We start from the raw sequence: 23,434 nt of genomic DNA, 5'->3' as shown, positions 1-23,434 counted from the left end.
AAGACCCACAAATTTCAGTAGAAGACTTTATAAAGTGATTTTTGTATATTATGGGACCTTTAAAGGTTTTATAAGACAAACAGAAATAAGTCTTAGGGACCAGCCTCCTTCTTCTTTGACCATTGATTCTGTGAATTTTATCGAGTGAAATTAATTGTTATTTTTCTCTCTTTTTTATTTTCAGAGTATTGCAAGTTTACATTCAGTGGATTTTCAAATGAATATTATCTATAATTCCTAACATGAATACAATAAAAAAAGTAAAGGGATGACTAAAAATGTAAAAAGTAAATAAATGAGATAAAAGAAAATAAACTTTGTTGTGATATCAACTGGTAAATATTGGAAATATGTTCATCCTCACACACCTACGCACACCCTCACTTACACACACTCACCAACCCAGTCTCATGTTTTTTAATTTTTTCATCATAAAAGGTGATATTTTTAATATTTCACATTAAATTTTTACACAATCTGTACACTTTTCCAATCCATGAGAAAAACAAGTTATATCCATACAAAGAGTTTATAAAACATAACCTATATCTTAAAGTCCCAAACAGGCACTAGTTTGACTTTTAAATGAAAAGCTTAAATTGTATTTCTCCAAACACTTTAAACAAGAGCAGATTTTGCCTCCTGGTTTGTCTTCCTTACCTCTGACAAAAATCTCTCTCTTACCCCTCAGTTCCTGACCTGTTTGAAGACATCGCGCTCTCTTACAGACAAGCTGTCATTTGATGTCGGACTACAAGAAGATTCAGTAGGTACGGTAAGACTAACAAGCACTTTGGAGAGTTCATTGGGGTTCTAACGGCTTTTATTGAACCCAGCCCTCCTCCTGAGTGGCCGCTTCATGTGAACATAACCTTGACAAAGAATCAATAGATGAGAGAAAACTGTGTTCTATGCTGCATTTTGTATTTCACCATCTCTACGTGGAAACTTCAGCTTCTCCTCCAAATGGATACTATCATTAGGTTACTGACTCTGAGCTCAATGTCTGTCTATAGGAGAGGCCTGCTGGTGGACCATCCACCCTGCGTCCAAGCAGAGGTCCGAGGGAGAGAAAGTCCGCATTGGAGACGACCTGATCCTTGTTAGTGTGTCCACTGAGAGATACCTGGTAGGTCACATCTCGAGACACAAGAAGAAAGCAGGGGTCAGGGTGTAACCACCAAAAACACACTTATTACCTAAATAACAATAATTTAATGGTTTTTGAACGACTCCTGTAACATCAACCCAAAACCAACTCTAGCAGTGAATAAATAAAGTAAAAATTGGATGTAAATAAAGTAAATCTAAGTAAAGAAAAACAAATAAATCTAACGTGAGACCCTGTGAACTGGTGACCCTCAGCTGACAATCACCAAATTTTTGGCCCAGCAGTTAGCAGTTGACATGGACTCCAAAACACCAGTTGCTCTGTAACCGTCAAACCTCAATAGGAGCTGACTCTATGGTGTAGTGTCGTTTCTGGAAATTGAACACATACTAACCAGCCATCTTTATGCAGACAATGGTTTTAATTTAGTGTTTAAATAATACTAACTCATTTGAATGAATTGAGCTAAACACCACTTCTGTTACCCAAATGCGTGTGCATATTTATGATGATATGAATCCTGTGTTTATGAGACAGTATCTCATAAAAACAGGAAAATCGAAAAAAGATATTTTTCTGTTTTTATGAGATAAGAAAATAAAAAATAATTCCCTTCATAAAAGTTTCGTTTTTTCTTTTTTGAAGTGTATAGGCCACCATACTTTAGTGCTGTCACGTTTCAAACAAAAGTGCAATTTAACTACAAATAAATTCATTAACAAGGAAGAGAAGAGTTAAAAAATAAGATCTGCATTCCAAAACAAATGCACGCCTTGGTAAGAGTCGCTACTTGACGTCAGTGGGTGCTTATGGAAAATTGAGTCTTTCTCCCAGAAAAACTTCAGCTTTAACTCTGAAAATTAAAAATTCTTATACCTATACTTTTGCAGCAGCAGCTTGCTATGTAGGTCAACAAAAACATCCACAAAGCAGAGAAGTGAGAAAAAGAGCTTTATATAGCAAGCCTCAAATAAAGAAGAGGGTTTTCAAGTCATAATAACTACTTTTTCATGTTTTTATTCTACACAAATAATTTAAGAGTTAAAGAAATGACACAAAAAGTGATGAAGTGTGTTAAATAATTCAAAAGAAACTTTCCTGTATTGAATTTTAATAAAGTGCGTCTGGTACTGAGAACTTCCAGAGTGTTAATCTTTATGTTGAATCATAAATGCAGAGCATCCAAGTGCACAATAAGAAACAGCACTGCCCACGCTGGATGTGTCACTGCTTGTTGAAAGATATTCAATGATCAGTCTTTATGGTCAGTTACTCCCTCTGTGGATTTATTTATCCGATCAGAGCACTGTCTTAAAATGCATTTTTTAAAGATGATGGCTTAATCTCAGCTGAATCTCCTCTCATGAACTCAGCCGCCTCCTTTCAGTGTCTCATCTCCAGATAAGAGCTTTTTTTTTTCTCCCATGAATATTTACGACTCATCAGACAAACCTTGTGTATCAGATACAGTCTCCAGTCGCTGATGCACACTCTCCTGTTCCCTTTTTTTGTGCCTGTCTGGTTTGCTTCTTTGATCTCACTTCATACAGACTCTCCCTCCTGTTGTTTTGAGGGGGGGGATGCGTTGTTGTTTCCCTGCCAAACGTCTCCATGTCCAAACAGAGTTGTCTGCCACTGAATTTGCAAGAGTTAAGAGGCAGACAGTGCTCTGAATTCATGAGATTATGCGCCTCACATTGCTTGAATTATCTGTTTTGGTTCACTGTCTGTCTCGAGGAGACACTCAGCCTTCGTTTAGGTCTGATACCTGTCTCACTTCAGCGAGCTTGAGAGCGACAGGAGATTCAAGGGGAAACCTTTAAAACTTTCACTGCTATCGCTAATGGAAATCTGATTACCTGTAAAGCCCTCCTGCACTGTTACTTTTTCAAATTATTTTTCGGGGGGAAGGCATCCATGTGACCGAGGAGCTCAGACTTAATGCTGTCTCCCTTATGCGGCGCTTCACACCCGACCTCAATTAACTCACCAGGTAAAGAGAGAGTGAGAGGAGGAGGCAGAGAAGTGGAAAGAGACGAGGGACAGCTACGTGCCACGCATGGGAGAGTGAGCAGCTCAGGCCGTCCCGTCCCTTCAGGGAGGGAAATGTGCAATTAAAGCAGAACTGGCAAAAAGCCAGCATTTGGTCTCCTCTGATGGGAGATCTTCACCTGAATCGGCCCCTGCAGAATTTCACCTTTCAGAGGAAGGGGCACATCAGAAATTCAGGCAGAAGGAATCGGCGCTCTGTTACTTCGAGTTGCTGTAGACGTCCTGACACAGACTTTTTCAGACATCTGTTGCTTCTGTTGAGTCATGCCTGAATGTGTCTGCTGTTTCACTTAAGTGTTTGGATCTGGTGCCAAAATATACCAAAAGAGATGAGGAAAGCTTGCACAAAAAGTGCCACTTGATACAAGTGCAGTCCACATGCTGATTTGAAGTATTTTCTGCACAATGCTCAAACCACACAAGAGGAAAATACAAACACAGACTGATAAAAACCTAAAGCAGCATTAACCCATTAAATAAATGTTACAACACAGCTTTCAGGGAAGTACATTAAGAGATGTATGGCTTGAAAACGATTTACAGACTGAGACGTTCCATCTGAGGATAAAGTTGAAGGTTAGGATCATCCCCGGCTCTCATTGCCTCTGTTTTCTGTCCGTATGGAAACTGGATCCCCTCCAAGTTTTTCTGCTCGAAGGCATTATTGCAGAGCATTATCTGGACGCTGCTGCATTGAGAAACACTGATGCAGCACTCATGCTCCTTTTACCCCGCCGTGTTTGGACTCTGTTTGGCAGCTCAGGAGCAGAGACAGAGTTGTATAATCTCTTTTCAATCCCAGCGCTGGGACATCTCCGTCCAGCGCTGCTGAATCTCTGTTTTGTCATTTTTTTTTCCTTCTGGCCTTACTCCCTCACTTTTCTCCAGCCCTATGTTTAAATGTGATTTGTGACTTGTGCCTCTTTTTTGTAGCACCTCTCTATCTCCAATGGCAACACCATGGTGGACGCCTCCTTCATGCAGACTCTGTGGAACATCCAGCCCACCTGCTCATCGGGCAGCATGGCTGTAGGCAAGTGAACAAAACGGAACCAGCTGCCTCTCGATGAGGATTACCCATCTATGACTAACATGTTTGAAGATATGACAACCAGTGTCCTCTTTTTTTTCTCTATGGTTGCTCATATGCTGTGAAATGAATCTACTGATGACTCAAGGTTTTTTTCTTCTCAGGGTTTTTGATTGGTGGACACGTGATGCGTCTTTGTCATGGACATGATGAGAGTTTGACGATCCCTGGAGCAGATAAGAGTGAGGAAGAGCAGAGGTGAGTTGAGGTTCAATAATTAACCCAAAGGTTTTTCAGGGTTGTCTTGTGACTGAGAGTCACTAGAAAGGTCAAAAAGGTTATGAAAGGAGTGAGAGAGTAGTTTTTTGGTGCCATCCGTACATGGTTGATCACATTCAGGGACAACAGAGCCTGAGCCTACACCCTGGACAAGTGTCTTTCATAGGAGTGGCATGTAGAGAAGACAACTGTTAACACACATACACTCACACGCACACATACTTGTGGGCAATTGTAAGTCACAGTTCAACCTGATGAGCATATTTTTGGGCTCTGGTGGTACCAGGTGAACTTCCACATTTAAAATAACCATAGAAAAGGCATCTGCCCAACTATGGCTGGTTAAAAAAATGAAATAATTTGATTTTAGGATCAAGAAAAAGTTCAAAGGCGTAAAATGTCATCAGTTCTTCAATACGCCTAATGGTTAAAGGGCTATTCTCTCTTATTTGTTTTGATGAACTGTTTATGAAGCAGGAATTCAATTCAGAAACTCAGTATTCATCATATTTGGCAGGGGTGGGAGAAAAAAATTTAAAATCAATATATCCAGATTTCTTGTTTAACAATATCAAAATTGGGATTCTTTGTCATTTTTTATTTATTTATTCAAATTCCTCTCAGTCTCTATTCATTAACTAGTTTGGAAAAAAGTTACAACTTTTTTTTCCAGCAGAGGGTGAAATGTTTTTCTCTGACTCGTGTGATGTGCATTTCATGGAAAAATATGGCTCCTGATATAGTCTGTACACATTTTTATATAATTTAACTTTTTCACATGGTCTAGTGTCAAAAAAGGCACTAAAAATTGCAAAAATTGTCACACATTTAATCACATTAAATAGAATTAGAATTAGAATTAGAATAGAATCAAACTGGGAGAATAGCTTATCGTCTTTTGTCTTTATGAACATGAAGATATTGATTACATTTTTTTCTCATGTTTTTCTTCTTGAGTGATTATTGCAAAAAATACACAATTCGTTTCCAAGGAGAAATTGACGTCTGTTTAGGAAATAACCTTACGTCTCTATTTTGTGTCTTTTTGCTTCCAGAATAGTCAACTATGAGGCAGGTAAAGGTGCATCAAGGGCCCGCTCACTTTGGAGACTGGAGCCTCTCAGGATCAGGTGAGATCACACCCAAACACACATTTGTCAAACCAAAGATATTAAAGTATATATAAAGTGCACCTCACAATGTCGCAGACATCCTCAGAGGAGATGTCTCATTTTGAGGGAATCTTCTCACTGATCATAAAGAAACTGCTGGTTTTATTTGAGGAGTCACAGTTTCTGTGTCTTAGGCTGAATGTAACCCTCACCTTCCTCCATCCGAACTGTCACCACCAATTAGCAGGCAAAGCCCTTCACAAGGTGGTGCTCAGTTCCCTCATCCCTTTCAATCCACTGCTTCCTTTCCATCTATCATCCCCCCTCTCTTCCTCTCTTTAACTGCCCACCCACGCAATTTCCCCCCATTCACTTTGTCTGCCGGCTCGCACTGGGACTGCCTGTCAGAGTCTGTACACCTCCAAACGGTGCAGGTGCCTCTATTAATGCATACCATCTACCTCCCAGTTTAGGGGGACGGCGGTTTCCACACTGTGTCAGCCTTATGGAGGAAGTTAAGCTCTGCTGACAGCAGGAAAGTTTCACATTATCTGTGTCTAAGTGGACATTTCATTCCACCTGTAGACCACTTTTAAAAATGCACATTTGAAAAATATCTCTCTTACCCTGAAAGGAAAACCAGTAGACCAGAAGAAACATGGAAATCCTGGAAACCTGGTTCACACATTGTAAAATCAGGTGTATCAAAAACACTTCTAAAAAGCTTTGTGCTGCATATATACACCTGGCTACGAGCAAGTATTTAGCATAACGAGGTACTTTGTTGTGTTACAGTATTTTAACCCGGAAGAAGAAGCAAGAAGCTGCTTTAATGAACAGAGTCTGTTGGATACTTAACAAGGCTTCACTTTTTGATGCTTTTTCTCTCTCATCAGGATCTTATTATTCATCTAAAAAAAAATGTGGTGTATTGTTTAAAAAAAACAAACAAACAAACAAACAAACAAAACATAAAGTGTCGCTAGAAGAGAAAGTAGCTAAATTCAACAAGTTACCAGTGAGTACATTTGGTACTTTAATACTTCTCAGATGGTATTAGAAAGAGCTACACATCTGTGTGTAAACTACACATTGCTGCGGAAATCTTCAAGCAGGAACATTGTTTTTTTTGTCTCTTATTACCTCTGCCTTGGAGGATATGTTTTTGAGAGAGTTTCTTTGTTTGTCTATGAACAACGTAACTCAAAAAGTTACAAACGGATATTGATGGAATTTGCAGCAAATGTTCAAAATGCGACAAGGAAGAAGTGATTAGATTTTGGGGGTGACCGGGATCACTGTCTGGATCCAGGATTTTTTTAAAGGATTCTTCATAATTGTGAGACAGGCTGTTATCACCATATGTGTATAAAACTCCACAATAAATGGTTGGATTGCCTTGCAAAACAACACAAGAAGACAAAATCATGTTAATTTCTGACAGATGTAAGAGTACAATCCAGATTCTGGCAATCTTCTGGACACTAAGATCTGGAATATAAAATATGTACTGGGTCATCATAATTTTTAACACTGTCAGGTAACACATTATTGAACAAACCTGCAACTAACAACAAATTGTAGCAGACAGTCCTCTGAAAGGGAGTATAACATTAAAGTAGGACTTGAGTGTTGCATGACAATCACAACATGCTTGGTGCTGGTCTGCGCCCTCTGAGTGCTTTTCTAGTTTCTTTTGTATTCAGTTTTTTTTTGCCTTTGACTAGAGAGGACAGTAAAGTGGATAGAGCCCTGGTGAGAGTGGGGAGTGACAGGTGGAACCTGTAGGTTTATTCAAAGTGTTTCTGACACTATTACTCTTTGTTTAGCTGGAGCGGCAGCCACATCCGCTGGGGTCAAGCCTTCAGACTACGCCACCTCTCCACTGGTCATTACCTGGCCCTGACTGAGGACCGAGGACTAGTCCTGCAGGACAGAGAGAAGTCTGACACCAGAGCCACTGCCTTCTGCCTCAGACCCTCCAAGGTCAGTGCTCACTGTCCTCAGACAAACATTTATTTATTCTCTGTGTTTGTAGGCGTTTGAATATGGGACAGTTGAGGAGAGACTCTACATGTGACGAGTACAGAGAGAGGGGGAAAAACATCAAAGAGCAGCAAGGGGTTGTGGCTGGGAGTCTAGCCCTTGAGCAAGGCAGTTGCAGCATCTGAAATCAGCCCCAGCTGCTGCTGTAAACAAATGTACAAGGCAACTTTCCTCATTAGAGAGGTCTCAGAACATCTTCCCCCTGACTACTTTATCAAAGGCTCTGGAGACGGCTCTGTAAGCTCTTAATGAGCTCATGACTCGCCACAATAAATTGACCTTTTCGCAGCTGCTGAGTAGACAGCTCTGTGGATGTTGGAGCAAACATCGGCATGGTGTGCTGGAATAATCGCCACTGGCTGGGATGTAGCTGTTTTCAATTAAGAAGTCAAGAGCAATCTGTGCAAACGGAATCAAAAGAAGAGTTCGGGATGCTTCTGTTTGTCTTTGTTGATGTTCTCCTCACATTTATTCAACCTTACTTTACCCCACGCTCCATCCTGAAACCCTGTGTTCCCTGCTTCTAATAGCTGGTGCTCCAAAAATAGACTCTGTGCCAAATATAACCACCAGGAACGAGCACATGGCTGATTTAACATTCTGACTGAAAACAGGTATTTCAGAGAGGATGTTATGCAACTCTCATTAATGTTGTTTATTTTTGTAAATTGGGACGTTTCGACAGAGTTGACACAGGATTACCTTTTTCACAATTCTCACAAGAGAAAAGCAGCTACTTTAAAGCCTAATCCGTCATTTTTGAGTTAAACTTCCCTCATCTGTCAGTAGTTTTAATTTGTGCTGATATATCTGGTTGATTCCCCTTTGTTGCGTAGATAATCCTGCAGTCTCACTGAAAAGTGCTACAGTCACATCAACAGCCCGGTGCCATGAGTCACCTTCACAGAGTGCCATTGTGTCCCTGTAGATATCCTTTTATCTACAATAGGTACGCCATAAAATCCTCTTGAGTGCTGCAATTTTTCCAAACTGTCCCACTCCTGACATGGAACTGTAATTACCCTCTATAATCATTATTCCTGAAGGACCTCCTGGCTTCAGGGATTACTGAGGATTCACAGTTCTTTCTGAAAATCAAATATAGATAGAAATTCTTATTATATGTACATATCTTAATCTCTCCCTCCTTTGCTCTTTGTACAAACATCCAGTCACAGTCAGCTCCTGTATCTAAAAAGGTCACTGCTTCTCCTGTGTTGAACATTGGCTTTAATACGGTCCCCGCCGTCTGTGTCGCCTGCTATCGGCTGCATCGCTCCGTCTCTGCTGAGCCAGACATGTAGCAGAGCTAATGAGGCCAGCAGCAATCTCATGGCAAGCCCGATGAGTGAACTCCCCTCAACCTGCCTCTCTGATTACATCTAATCACACTACATCTTTGTTTGTCAGGGCAGCAGCGGTCTGTGCTGCTCTCTCTCTGTGTCTCTGTGTAATGTGGTTTTGTGCCTCTCAATGTCAACAGGAAAAGGGTGACCTGGGCCCAAAGAGGGACATCGACGGCATGGGGGTGCCAGAGGTCAAGTATGGAGACTCGGTCTGCTTCGTCATGCATGTAGCAACGGGGCTGTGGCTGTCCTACATGGCACCTGATGCCAAATCATCCCGCCTTGGGCCGCTGAAGAGAAGGGTGAGTGGAAATAAACTGCTCCTCTAACAGGAGATAACAGGAAGAGAGTGCTAGGGTCTGATTCTAAACACACTTTTAATTTGACATTTAATGAGATTTGATACTTGTTTACTAAGTTGATGTGGCAGAGAGGCATGTAAGAGCCTGTTGTAGTGAGTTTTTAAAGCTCTTTGCCAGAGCTGGTTATGAATGAGACTCAATACTGATGACCAGGGCTTGACATTGACTTTTTTGCTCACCAGACACTGTGTCTAGTAGTTTCCCAGAGTTACTTGCCCACTCACCATTTTCACTAGCCACAACTTTAATGTTGGAAAATTATGTTTAATATCATTAAAGCTGTCCATGACATGCTAAAATTCACCTGAACTTGATTTAAAACCTTTTAAATGTGAATGAACCCTGTGCACACTTAAATTAAGACTACATAAATATTTAACACCACAGGTCATTATCAGGTATTTAGCTGTGATAAGGTTGTGTGTAAAGTTGAGCCCCTTTTATATGAAAACATGCAGTCTATTAAGCCAAATTCATAAAAGGAGTAGTTTCTTATTATATATAATGAAATGGTGAAAAGGTATAGAAGATGAATTAAAAAAGATAAAATATAAACTAATAAAACCAGCAAGAGACACTGCCTGTTCAAATATTTATTTACAAGAGTCATTTTTCAGTAATAAATTAAGTACCATACTTTCTGGACTGTAAGTATCACTTTAGAGTAAAAGTCAGATCAGTCAAAAATGTGTCATGAAAAGGAAAAAAGCATGTATGAGTTGCACTGGACTATAATTTGCATTTAGTTAGAGTGATTTGGTATGTTCACAGTATTTCCAGTGTAAACTTAATACATAAAACTTTGATAAGTGTTTGTATATTGGGAGGTTTAAATATTTTTCCCACAGCACCCCATATGGATAAGTGACAAGAACTATGTAATTGTAAATGTCCATAGTAAAGTTTCAGTTTCTCTTCTCTATGTGTGCTCCTCCTCCTCCCCTTCTTTACTGTGAGTGTTGTCAGTTATATCGGTGCGGTGTGACTGTGAATGAGCTCCATTGGATAGTTGTCCTCACTTTTAAAAAGTTACAAATTTTGAAACTAGTTTGTGTCTCAAATCCTGAAAACTGTTTACAGTGGAGAGCAAAGAAGATGATAGTGAACTTTTATTTCTCTAAATCACCTTATCATGCATTGTCATTTCTGATCCTGTCAGGCTGTCCAAGCTGTCTAAAATGCTTCAATGAGTAAACACTGTGTGCAGGCAGTGCTCTTGGGAGATGTAGTGTCATATGCTTACATTGCAATTGGTTTAATATTTCAGAGACCATTTCAGAAAACTACAGTTAAATAAAATTCCCCCCACCAAAGTAGCTAGTGGGAGTGGTATTGTTAACTGCCACTGCTGAAATTCACTCACATTTGGCGGAATGGCAGGTGTTAATGTCAAGCCCTGATCATCAGGCTGTTACACATTAATACAAATGTAAGAATAACTCCAGTACCTGGTTCAGATAAAGCCATGCTTCATCAAACTTGCAGAAATTAAAATTTAAAGTCTGCACACCCATGACTTTTTTAATCTAGCTGTGTTTATGATAAGATGCTCCATACCTGCCATAGCTTGACTTCAGCACCTCGACCCTCCATGTTCACCAGCTCATCAAACTGTATGACTCTTTAAACACTTACCTCATCCTGGCACTTATTTATTCATGTACATATTTATACCGGTTTGGAATCATTGTCCAACCAAGATAATCTTGACTCCACCACCGCCCCTCTCCCCCCAACTCCCACCCTCCCCTCAGACAGGATGTAGCAGCCCATTTAGACGTGATAATGGGCCATGTGGAGGGTGACAGTTAGTTTTGGGTGAGACAGGGGGGATTAGGGCGGCACATGAACACTGCTCATCTCTGGGCACGCCTCCAGGGACATCAAACGCCACCTTGTGCTGGCGCCAGGCAGTCCCTGCAGCTTTGGCGGCGTGCCAATGCACCTGATATGTTGGAGACGATGGTCAGTTTACATTTAGACCCCCCCAGGCGTCTTACTGAGGCTGTGTGATTACAGTGAGTCAGGTTTCGCTGAGCTGTAGTTGTGAAGACCTCCCCTAGTGCAGAATTGTCAGGCGCTGATTTGAACTTCATTAAGTTTGCTTAGAGAAATACTAAATCTGTTTGTTATAAATACTTACATTTATTTCGGTTATAAACGTGACTTTATTGTAGTTATGTGACTGTATGTATGTGACTGCTCTGGTCTAGGCCTGCTTACATTCTGAGGGCCACATGGATGACGGCCTCACCCTGCAGCGCTGTCAGCATGAAGAGTCCCGGGCCGCTCGCATCATTCGTAACACCACCTTCCTCTTCACCAACTTCATCAAGTAAGATCTCAAAAACTCTTTTTTCTTTCTTGGTGTATTTTGAAGCTGCACAGCTTTAACCCCCATCATGGCCCCCTCTGTGTCCCGTCTCTCCAGGGCCTTGGACAGCATTGCGGAGGGTGTGTCCATGGAGGTGGCTGGGTACGTTGAAGAGGTGCTGCAGACTCTGAACGACCTGATCGAGTACTTCAAACAGCCTGATTCAGAGCTGGAGCATGAGGAAAAACAGTGTCTGCTGCGTTCACTCATCAAACGTCAGGACCTCTTCAAAGAAGAGGTGAGAGTTCATGAAGTTTTTCAGACATTCAGGGTGTTTTTATAAAGAATGATCATTGAGAAATAAATTGGGGGGTTTGGAAGGACACGTTGAAGCTGACTGAAACTCAGAGATGTTGTCAGACTTCAGACTTTCTCCTAGCTGTTATGTTTTTCTGCTGTGTGATTTCTCACTTTATCTGATTCAGATAATCTTTATTTATAGCAAACAGACAGGAAATAAAAAACAGGAAATGAAGAAATGAAAACTGAAAGAATTCAATACATTAAAAAGAAGCTAAAACAAGAGTGAGGGATATGACAATTTAAAAAAAAAAAGTGCAGAAAAAAAGTCATATTCACAACAGAATTTTAGAAATACTTAAAATTAATTGAAATGAAAAATCAAAAACAAAAATTGACCAAATACCTGATAAACTGTTAAAAATGTGGAGAAAGATGATCAATTCCTCCAAAAAGTGATTTTTCAACTAAATTATTTGGATTTTTCTTGTATCCATTGAGCTACACAAAAATCAGTTCAATATTTTTTTTGCCAAAACAAAAGCTATATGTAAAAACTCAAACACATACAACAAATAAAAAAAATCCAAAGAAAACAAGAACCTAGAAAAAAACCTTAAAGAAGAAAATCCAGCTAACATGATCAGCATCAGATTTCAAGCAATACAAAACCCTGACAAGCAGTGAGAGGACCACAGCCAAAAAAATGATAAATGAAATCAAAAGACATAGAAGTTTTCAAAAGGGTAGAAGCAGTAAGAAGTGAATATAAAGACATATAAACATAGAGGATAATAAAACAAATAAATGCTGTGCAGGCTTTAAAAGGAAATAAAAAACAATAAGGGGATGTAAACAGTAGAAGCAAGGCGTGAAACCAAAAAAAGCACGTTAAATACATCAATACCAAATAAGTGTGGGTGTGTAAGGAGAAAATCAGTGAGAGGAATAATAAGAAGTCAGGTCAGATGGAGGAGTAAATAATAGCATTTCACTTCCTCTCAGAATCAGCCTCCACTTTTTTTATAAAGAGGTGAATCTCAGGTTTCTCCTGACCTCCTTTCAGGGCATGCTGACCCTCCTGTCCAAATGCATCGACCGCATGAACCTGTACGACAGCGCTGCTCAGTTCGGGGAGATGGCTGGGGAGGAGGCGGGCGCAGCGTGGAAGGACATCCTTAACCTCCTCTATGAACTCCTGGGTAAGCAGGCCCAGAGTGATGGATCATATGAAATATCCACATCCTCCGTCAGCACTGTCAGCTGTCGACCCTGAGTCCATATGCAGTATTAATCTTCCCCAAGTGTCCCTGCCGAATCCTTGTCCTCTCTCCTTTAAACTTAACACTTTAATCTCACCTGTTTCCCTCTCCTTCCTGCGTCCTTCCTCCTCCATAAACACCCTCCTGTTTCCTCAACGCCACATCTGGAGTTCACAGCTGGTGATGGCCTTTACATGACATTTATTTGTAATTATTTGTGACAAGGGAACAGAGAGAGACACAAAGCTTGTTTTCTCCTCTCACAACCTGGCCTGGCTCCTATTTAGGTCTGAGAGGAGCGAAAGCACATTATGAAGCATCGAGTTGCACATTCGAAACGATGACGGCATCATTAACGAAATGCCAGCCATCACAGGTGCTGGCATTACCCCATTCTCTCGGGGGCAGGCGCTGAATCATAAAAACCTGAAGTTCTGACCCTGAAAAGTTTCCACTTTTTTTCTTCAGTAGTTTGTTTTGCTGTCGTTAGAGCTTTCCCATCAACAGCTTCCCCTCGGCTCACCTTGACTGCCCTCATATTCATCATCACCTCCTCAGCATGTTACCCCCACATGCACACACAGTAAACACACACATTCACAGTCGACTGGGTGGACTCCAGCCTTATGCACAGAGGGGTCACGCCCAAGGATGCAGAGGCAGTCTGGTGAAGCAGGGTTTGCATGATGAATAGTACAGTAGCCTTGTTCTTTGTGACCTCCTGCAAATCAGTTTCTTGAGTTATTAAAGCATGAAATTTAATAGTGCAGTTGATAAGTGTAAAAAATCTTCAAATGGTGGTTCAAGCACGAAATTTGGCAGAAATACTGTCTTAGGGCCACTCTTAAGAAAAGCTACATTAGGCACTTAAAAAATCAAGATGGCAATTTTTCACACTGAGAAATAACTAAAATCTCATGGGTGAATGTGCCTCATTTTTAGTAAAAAAATGTCTCTTTAGACTTAAAATGAGCCACATTCACCTGAGCAGCTCAGAAACATGTTATAGTTTAAGATATTTAGAGACATGAATGAGGTCTAAATTGCTTGTAAAATGTAAAAGTTTCTGCCCGGGGATAAGAAAATAAGTAAAAAATTCATATGAAAACATGATTATAGTGGATATGAGCAGGTGAAATAAGCTTTCTCCACAGGGTGTCTGGGCTCAGTGTCAGAGTTAGGGTTCGAGAGTCTGCTCCTCCTCATCGAGAGGAGCCAGTTGAGATGGTTCAGGCATCTGGTGAGGGTGCCCCTTGTTTGCCTCCCTTGGGAGGTGTTTCGGGCATGTCCAGCTAGGAGGAGACCCAGGGGTAGACCCAGGACACGTTGCAGAGATTATATATCTCAGCTGGTCTGGGAACGCCTCAGTATTGCAGCATTGCTGCCCCCACTATCCAGACCTGGGAATCTCAATGTGTTTAACTTCGTTCCTCCTCTGTCCTATCTCCTTCGCGGCACCAAAAGTATTTTCTTAGTAGTCATTTTGAAGACTGTCCCAAAGCGATAATTGCGCTTAGAGGAGAGAGGAGAGAGGATGGAGGAGACTGATCGGAGGAACTATGATCCAGGAAACATGGGAGCTGGCTTTGTGGAAGTCTTTTTTTTTACTGAAAGTGTTTGATAAACAGTTTAAAGGAACAGACAAATCTCTGTTACTGTTTGATGAGAGTTATTACAGCGCACATGTGCAGACATAAACAGCTGTTAGAGCTGACCGACAGATGATCCTGAGGTGATCAGCTGATACCATCATCAATGAAACATGTCCCTTCATGTGATGCTCCACAAACTGTACTGATCCATACCAGACCACTTGGTTCGACACAGGGCTTAACATCACTTTTTTAAAACAGTGGCCCTTATGGAATATCTGTGCTAAATGTCATGCTAGCATCACCATTTAAGCTATTGAAATGGTGGGCATTTGATTGAAGAAGGTGGCCATCTAGAACAAGGGCTGCCTTCTTCAGTTTTGAAGTGCCTAACATCATTTTTTTAAAAACTGCTTCTTAGAAAGTAACCGTGCCACCAATTGGATGATTCTCTTAACATATGCAATTATCTGCTGCACTATCTGAGGGTAACCAGTTTTGGTCAGCTTTAAGATTATTCTCAGCAGAATTATGTGTTAAATTCATTCTCTCATACATTCAAAGAGATGGAAGAGCTGATTCAACCTGTTCCCAGATGTTTCTTCTTATTGAGAAGTCGCTGCTCTGGTTGGAATGAATATCTCTTCTTAATTCAAGGCGTCTTTCATGAGATCCGGCTGCTGATATCATTATGAAAGTCCATAGTGTTCATTCTCCTCTTTCTCTGACTTTTAATTTCATATTCTCCATCCTTGCGTCGTGATGTGTCTCGGTCCATGTCTTCACTTTGAACGATAGCTTTCCTGAAAAGATGGAATTAGAGGAGATTAGACACCCATCAGTATTCCATTGGCGCTGAGTGCTGTTAAATTGTTTCACGGGCATTATCAGTCCAGTGTCCCTGAATCCTAATGGTGAAAAATGAGACAGTAAAGTAATAAGACGACTTCTTAATGTCACCACGGCGGCAGAAAGAGGGTGCGTGGGAGCAACACCTGGAGCGCTTTAAGCACCTGAATCCACAGCGGCTTACAAAAAACACTTCTCATGTATTTTCTATCACAAAGACTTGGTATTAGAAGGTGTCAGAAGTGCTTCTGCAGATTTAATGAATTTTAATGTCTATCGAGGGTGTCAGACAGCGACTGTGTATTCATAAAAAAAGATGGTGGACTGTTTTGTATTAAAGGTCACTCTGTCTGCAGCAGCTCCTGGTGTAAACGCCTGCAGCTGGGATCTAATTGTCACCACATTAAACATGTTTTTCTCTAACCTGTGTGTGAACCTCTTGAAATGTCCTTTTCTCAGCTGCACTGATTCGTGGGAACAGGAACAACTGCACTCAGTTTTCCCGCAAGTTGGACTGGTTGGTCAGCAAACTGGAGAGACTGGAATCTTCATCAGGTATTAACTGAAGATTATTTCTCAGAGGAGAGAAAAGTCACAAAGAGGAGCTCCTCTCACATGTTTTTCTGCCCCCCAAGGGATCCTGGAAGTCCTCCACTGCATCTTGATAGAAAGTCCGGAGGCTCTGAACATCATTCAGAGGGCTCACATTAAATCCATAATCTCTCTGCTCTACAAGCACGGACGCAACCACAAGGTGAGTGCGATTATATGAGCCGCATCCTTGGGATTAGCTAAGGATGTTTTCACCTTAGTAGTGACACTAGGCTAGGAATGTAGAAATTTCCAGATGACCAGAGACTTTTGGAGGTGAGGTCTGCAAGCTGAGTGTTTCTTCTGGTCGAGCACCCACAGTGTTTTAATTTATCTTTCCCTCCGCAATAAGATGACTCCCAGCTGTGATGGACTTGGTTCAGTACCTCCTAAACATTGTTCTTCTTTGAGCCTGGAAGTGTGACTGTGTCTCTGTCTTCTCCCGGTGTTCCAGTTTAAAGAGCGACCCTGTAAAGTTGCAAGTGATGGACAGTTATGTGCAGATTAATGTCAAGAGAGCTTGCCATCTACTATCAGTGCCCAGTACAGACTGGATAACTATGATATCCTGCATAAGTTATACTTTACCTCAGAAAAAAAGACATTCATTCAAATCTGACCTGTTTGGGATGTGCTTCAGATGTGTTACCGAAGTCGGTTCCTCTCTGCACTGTACCTGGCATTGTATCAAACTGAGCCCTTTCTGGCTTCACATTTGCTCCACTTTAACCAGGACCACGGGAGTTAGTGTTCCACTGAACCCTGAACTGTGCTCATTAGAGAACTTTACATGTCTTTGCAGTTTTTTTGAACAATGCACAACTCAAGTTCATGAAAGTTGATCGATGTGTGGCCAAGAAGTGCATTGTGGTGTCTTGGAAATCTGATCCTCCCTCTTTTTATTGGCAGGTGGTTTTTTGAGATACATAGCTGTATCTGCTTGGGAAAAAAATCACATTCTGTCTCAGAAAACGATAAAAAAGCTTTTTTGAAAATTTGGCTGCCATGTTTAGACCATATCGGTTCATCTCTTACACAAAGTTCTTAATAGAGTTGTTTGTAATGACTTCATATACTGACCGCTTTTTGGGATGGGTGGGGGTTCTTCCTTTTCCTTTTTGTAAGGGTAAGAAGGTTTAGTCCTTATGCCTTACCTCATGGTATGTCTTTATACTGTTGGTGTAAAACTGAAAATAACATAGTCCAATCAAAAGAGTGACCATGTAAACTGGAGACCTTCAGCTGAACATGTCAGTGGATATCCAGTTCACAATAGCTGTTCAACACAGAAGAAGTCCTGGGGATTACATTGTAGTTTACTTTGATATACGTATCAAAATCTCCTCATCAGATCAGCATTCAATGATGATCTAAAGCCGTTTGAGAGGATACATCCCTCTCAAAGTTGTCAATCAACTAACTCCTTTTTTAAGCCAAAACAAAGGTCGATCTCTGCTGTCTTCATGCTTTAAACCGAGGGCACAGTCCTCTGTTTCAAAGCTGTTTCAGTCTTTTTGAAACAGCTTCGACTGGCGACAGGTTCGCCACCAACGTTTGCCTCCTCTCTGGTGTCAAAAAATCTATCTCCAGAGTTGATGTACAGAAAAATGAAGATGCCACTTAGAATTGTCTGACTGTTATTATATCAGATTTTAGTTGTGATCTGAAAGTTTTTTTAACACTGGGCTGAGATCAGTTTGGTCTCCTGTAAATGAAGTCAAGACATGTAGAGCTCCCCCTGGTGGCTGACTGAACATTCTGTCAACAAGTGAAACATCGCTCAAACTATAAAATTTTAAGATAAGTCAAATAATTATTTCTCCAGCGTTCTTTCTGGCATGAAGGTTAGTTTAAGTTTTAATTTTTCACACAACTTTACTGTATTTAAAGTCATTTTGTGCTAAAAGAAGGGGTGTAAAAACTCAATTTTAGGCCATGGACTGTATATCATTTCATTTTGTTTTAATGTTTTGGCATTCTGAGGTCTGATTTTATTGCTTTTACTCTCATGCTTCACTAATATTAGGCATCCTCATCTCAGTCTTCTATCTTCTTTTAGCCTCTGTTCCTTTTTGAAGCTTTCTGGGGCACATTTTTGTACAGACAATTGGTTCTAAATAAATATAGAAATATAAGCTGAAGATCTCTGTTAAACTTTTTAAAAGTGAAGGTAAAGTTTCTTTGTCAGAGCTGTGATTGACATACCATGACATCCCAGCTATGTGTTTTACATGCAGCGTTGAAATGCCCCTGTCTCTTAATGTTTACCCTGTAAACTCTACTGGGTATGAAAGGGCATCCTCGTAAACAACAGCTGTTGATCACTAGTAGCAGGTGGGAGTGGAGGTCCCTTGTTGACTGGAGCACCCTTTTATGAAGTGTGCGTATGCTTTGTGCTCCGCAGCCTGCAGAGAATCTGGCAGAATAACTGATTACCCAATAAGCTGTGAAGCTTTGACAGAGTGTTTGTAATTTACATAATCAAACAAAAGAAAAGAGGGAAAATAATGAAATAATGTCTTTTCTTTCAGATTCTGGATGTTCTGTGCTCTCTCTGTGTTTGTAACGGGGTGGCGGTGAGAGCCAATCAGAATCTGATCTGTGATAACCTGCTTCCAAAGAGAGACCTGCTGCTTCAAACTCGACTGGTGAATGATGTTCAGAGGTAAAGAAGGAGAAAAGTCACTCTTAGATCTTTATGTTTAGATGTTTTATTTAAAATCAAACAGTCAATTTATAACTTAAGGTGCCCAAATAAAACATCTCCCTCTCTTTCACCTCCAGTATGAGGCCCAACATCTTCCTGGGCGTGGCAGAGGGCTCAGCTCAGTATAAGAAGTGGTATTTCGAGCTGGTGATCGACCAAGTGGACCACTTTGTGACAGGTGAGCCGACCCACCTAAGGGTCGGCTGGGCCAACACTAAAGGCTACGCCCCATACCCAGGAGGAGGAGAGGGCTGGGGAGGAAACGGTGTGGGAGACGACCTCTACTCTTACAGCTTTGATGGACTTCATCTCTGGTCAGGTGGGCATTCACAACACGGACTGTTAGCTCTGTTCGGAGATTAAGCATAAGAAAAATTCAGCCCTGGATCTATTTTCTCTACTTAAAAATTAAAAATGATTCAGTCTTTGCTTTGAAGTTATTCACACTCAGAGGTGAGTAAATACAGAGAGAGGAGTCTGTCACCTTGGACTTCTTGTTCTCAAGAGGACTTGTAAATAATACAGCAGCCTGCTGCCCATGGACTCTGTTGCTCTTTTTATTTCCCACTAACCAAAGGACAGAGACTCACTCTCACAGTGCTACAACATTCCTCCATCCTAACTCCACCTTAGACCTTTCCTAATACCTTCCATCACACTTTGTAGAGCTCTCAGACTAAAGAAGAGCTGGAAGTTTTTTGCCCACATCAGAGGAAATCACTCTCCAGCGTGGTGCTTAAGGGCTTTATGTCCTCTGAATGCCCCCTCTTCCCTGTGCTCTCCTTAACAGCGTAACATCTATTTCACCTCTCTTTCCTTCCAAATCTACTAAAATACCCAGGACCTCCCTTCATCCATTTCCTGTCACTCTCCTCCTGTCCTACATCCACAATGACTTTGCAGCCGTAACAACAATCCATCCTTCCCCTCTGTCTCTCACCCTGTGTTGTCTAGGCCGCATCCCGAGGGCCGTGGCCTCCATTAACCAGCACCTGCTGAACTCAGACGACGTGGTCAGCTGCTGTCTGGATCTGGGCGCTCCCAGCATGTCCTTCAGGATCAACGGGCAGCCTGTCCAGGGCATGTTCGAGGACTTCAACACGGAGGGGTTCTTCTTCCCTGTCGTCAGCTTCTCTGCAGGTGTCAAGTAAGGCTCTGCCTCCATAATGAGGAAATGAGATGAGGAAGGAATCATTCCCCAATGATGTTGCTTTGCTTTATTTGCTTCGATGCAATTACCGCTCACAGCCGATGAGTACTTGGAGTTTTCAAATTAAAAGTGTGCTGAACTGGCTGTCTGTCAGGGATCAATGAAAGCTTTTGCAAAAGAAATCTTCAGCATTTCATTAAAGTTAAAGACTGTTTAAGATTTGATTATTCAGATACTTAGTCTGAATGAATTTATGGCAGACAGATTTATGAGAAGGTGGATAATCTCTAGAGATATGACTGTCTGCTGCAACTCTTTTATTTGGCACAGTCAGAGGTGTTTTTGGCTGAATTCTGTTTGATTAAAAGCTGCACCTTTCAGGATTAATCAAAAAAAGGATGTAAAAGAAACTCCTCAACTACCCCAGTGAATCTAAGAGTCAGAGTGTCCTTACATAACGTAATGCAGGCTTATGAAACGTCTCATTTCAGGGTTCGCTTCCTGTTGGGTGGACGTCACGGAGATTTCAAGTTCCTGCCACCCGCTGGTTACTCTCCGTGCTACGAGGCGCTGCTCCCCAAGGAGAAGATGCACGTGGAGCCTGTGAAGGAGTACAAGAGGGACCACGAGGGGGTCCGGGACCTGCTGGGAACCACTCAGTTTCTGTCTCAGGCCTCCTTCATTCCCACTCCTGTGGACACAAGCCAGGTGAGGACAGTGAGGCATTTCTGTGGTTGTAAATTTCTCTTGCATTTAAATATGTTAAAAAAAGCCTTTACCAGAATTTCGATTTGTAATATTATCCTGTTATTTAAAGATGAAAGTTAAAAAAAAGTTGAAGTTTATGAAGCCTTCAGGTGGTTACAAGAATCGCTCACTCGAGCTGAAGCAGTTTGTGTCGTACAGCTTTGATATCACATTCAGCGGCCCCTGAAGCACAAATGCAAAATACATGCAGCCTCTGTGAAACAAAGCCAAAAGAATCTGAAAGTTTCTACGATCCCGGGATTCTCAGAAATGCAAAGTCAGGAATAAAAAACAAAAAAGGAGCAGTGTTTTCATATGTTGGCCCTTTGGCATCTTTTTATCATCTCACTGCACCATCTGCTCCCCTTCTTTCTCCCTCCCTCTGCAGATCGTTCTTCCCCCTCACCTGGACAATGTCCGGGACAAGCTGGCAGAAAACATCCACGAACTGTGGGGGATGAACAAGATCGAGCTGGGCTGGACCTATGGCAAGGTAAAGCTGCTTCCCAGCAGGATGTTTCACATACAGTGCGGAGGTGTTGGGATACACAGCGAGGTCAACTCAGGCCGTCCACAAAAGGATGCATTATGAAGTCTCATTTACTGCCATATCCTCTGTAGCTGGTTCAGTTCACTGCTAATACTCCCAGCTATATGGAAATCAAAAATTGTTGGCTAAAAATCTCCAAAAAGGGTTTTTAGTCTGGTCATCTGAGTTAAAAATTTCTTGGCTGGTAATCTATTATAGTTAGCTTTCTCCCGGTGGGTCGTTGCACTTAGCGACCAGGATTATATGACTGATGACCAGCCTTCAAAGCAAGGTTGGTGGTTGGTATTTTAACATTTTGACAATTTCCTGGCTCTATCACGTCCCCTGTAAAGCCTGTAGGAGCTCTACTCATTCCTTTCAACTGTTTGTTTCTCCCTGGTTGTCAGTTGTTTTATGTTCATCAGGTTTTAAGGAGCTTCCAAAACCCATCTGCAATCACCTCGTATATATGGAGGACCAAAACTGCCAAAATCAAAAATAAATATAACTGAAAATTAAAACAAAGATAAAAAATATATATTAAAAGTACATGAACCAAAAAAATAAAAGTAAAAATCATTACCAAATAAATGTTGTAATAGAATTAAATATCAGTAAATGAGTAAGTAAAAGTGCTCTGCTCTCATATTTATCTATTTTATGTTGCAGACGCTGTCAGTATGTAAAATTGAAGGAAATGTTATTCAAATTAGGGGGCGGTCCTAAGTGTATCTATCTGAACTGTTGGCCTCTTGTTTGATCAACAAGTGCGAAAGTGATTTGGCTTTTTCATTTATTTATTTACTTATGTATATATGTATTTATTTTGTTGTTATTCCTATTTGTATTTATTTTTAGTTTTGGCAGTTTTGGTCCTCCATGGTATCATCAGCTGATGACACATTGCCCCACAGCAGCCAGCTTTTCAGTAGTTTCCATGTGGCTAGCAGTCAGTGTTTCATAACTTCTCACTGCTATTTCTTTAACCTTGTAGTATTTACATCTAAAAATGGAAATACTATTGTCTTTGTTTCATTACATCCCCCAGAGTGTAGCCTATTCATCGATTTTAAGGAAGTCTCAGTTCAGATGTAGATAGTAAAACACACAGAGGTGTCACACTGGCTTATTTTTAAGGGATTGGCCTAAAAAAGAAATTTAATTTTCAGTCAAGAGGTCTGAAATTACATTATTTTTTTTAATTACATTGAATTCATCAGTGGTATATTATTTTAAATGGGAGCTCCGATGTCATGATGGATGTGTACACTAGTTGACACCAATACCTGATGGCAACACTGGTCAAGATGCCTTGAATTACAAATGGACTACAGATGAAAACCGTATATCCCATGCTCAAAATCTAGAAAGGCAAACGCAGATTCTACATTTTCACAAAGAGTATTAGAATAGGAAGAAGATCAATCCTAGAATAAAAAAGAGCCAGAGCTTTGACTTTTTTTCTCAGTCCAGGCTTAAATCTCAGGTTTGTGTAATTTTGAATACATTGGAAAAATGTGCCTCAAAAGTTTTCAAAAATATCTTTTTTCCACCATTTTTACCCAAAATTGATGATGTCCAGACTGTATGAAATACAGACTCGTGATGCAGAATAATGAGCAGATTTTTGATGGGGGCCATGTTGGATATAACGCAGGCTTTGGGTTTCCTTTCTAACAGCTATAGGATGCCTGTTGTTAGTCACAGCAGCTGAGCCATGTCTCTGATTGGCCAAACTCCTTTATTCATTCATTTTCCAAACCCTTTATCCTGTTCAGGGTGGCTGGAGCCTATTCCAGATGTCATCGGGTGAGAGGCAGGGTACAGGGCACACCTGGGCTGGTTGCCAGTCAATCACAGGGCTCTGGACAAACTTGCGATCCTTATATCTTCTTAACTGCTGAGTAAGAAAAAAATTCCCCCCGTACAATGTGTGCCCACAGCAAAATTAGCGATTCAGACCCAAACTGTTTGTTAAACCAGGCTGTAAAAATGTTTTTAATGTCTGTTATTTTTGTCCTGGTGTGTACATGGTTTCTGGTCTTTCTGCAGCCA

The 23,434-nt window shown here is 41.0% G+C and overlaps 1 protein-coding gene across 14 annotated transcripts in view; it reads left to right on the top strand.

Moving 5' to 3' along the window:
* Positions 1-23,434, top strand: part of ryr3 (ryanodine receptor 3) — a 140,219-nt gene that overhangs the window by 40,072 nt on the left and 76,713 nt on the right. For all 14 annotated transcript variants that reach the window (XM_074685746.1, XM_074685738.1, XM_074685747.1 and 11 more), the window contains 17 exons: positions 692-770; positions 1,017-1,129; positions 4,097-4,196; positions 4,358-4,451; positions 5,528-5,602; positions 7,414-7,570; positions 9,114-9,278; positions 11,552-11,673; positions 11,770-11,950; positions 13,019-13,154; positions 16,115-16,210; positions 16,291-16,409; positions 18,778-18,911; positions 19,031-19,272; positions 19,908-20,100; positions 20,595-20,811; positions 21,239-21,343. In XM_074685746.1, the coding sequence (XP_074541847.1) occupies positions 692-770; positions 1,017-1,129; positions 4,097-4,196; positions 4,358-4,451; positions 5,528-5,602; positions 7,414-7,570; positions 9,114-9,278; positions 11,552-11,673; positions 11,770-11,950; positions 13,019-13,154; positions 16,115-16,210; positions 16,291-16,409; positions 18,778-18,911; positions 19,031-19,272; positions 19,908-20,100; positions 20,595-20,811; positions 21,239-21,343 (2,328 nt within the window). The remainder of the gene's footprint in view (positions 1-691; positions 771-1,016; positions 1,130-4,096; positions 4,197-4,357; positions 4,452-5,527; positions 5,603-7,413; positions 7,571-9,113; positions 9,279-11,551; positions 11,674-11,769; positions 11,951-13,018; positions 13,155-16,114; positions 16,211-16,290; positions 16,410-18,777; positions 18,912-19,030; positions 19,273-19,907; positions 20,101-20,594; positions 20,812-21,238; positions 21,344-23,434) is intronic.

Source organism: Halichoeres trimaculatus, unplaced genomic scaffold, assembly GCF_033239565.1.
Source record: "Halichoeres trimaculatus isolate MK-OKI-2021-1 unplaced genomic scaffold, fHalTri1.1 fHalTri1_scaffold_13, whole genome shotgun sequence".
NCBI lineage: Eukaryota > Metazoa > Chordata > Actinopteri > Labriformes > Labridae > Halichoeres > Halichoeres trimaculatus.
This window is presented reverse-complemented; position numbering and strand designations above follow the sequence as displayed.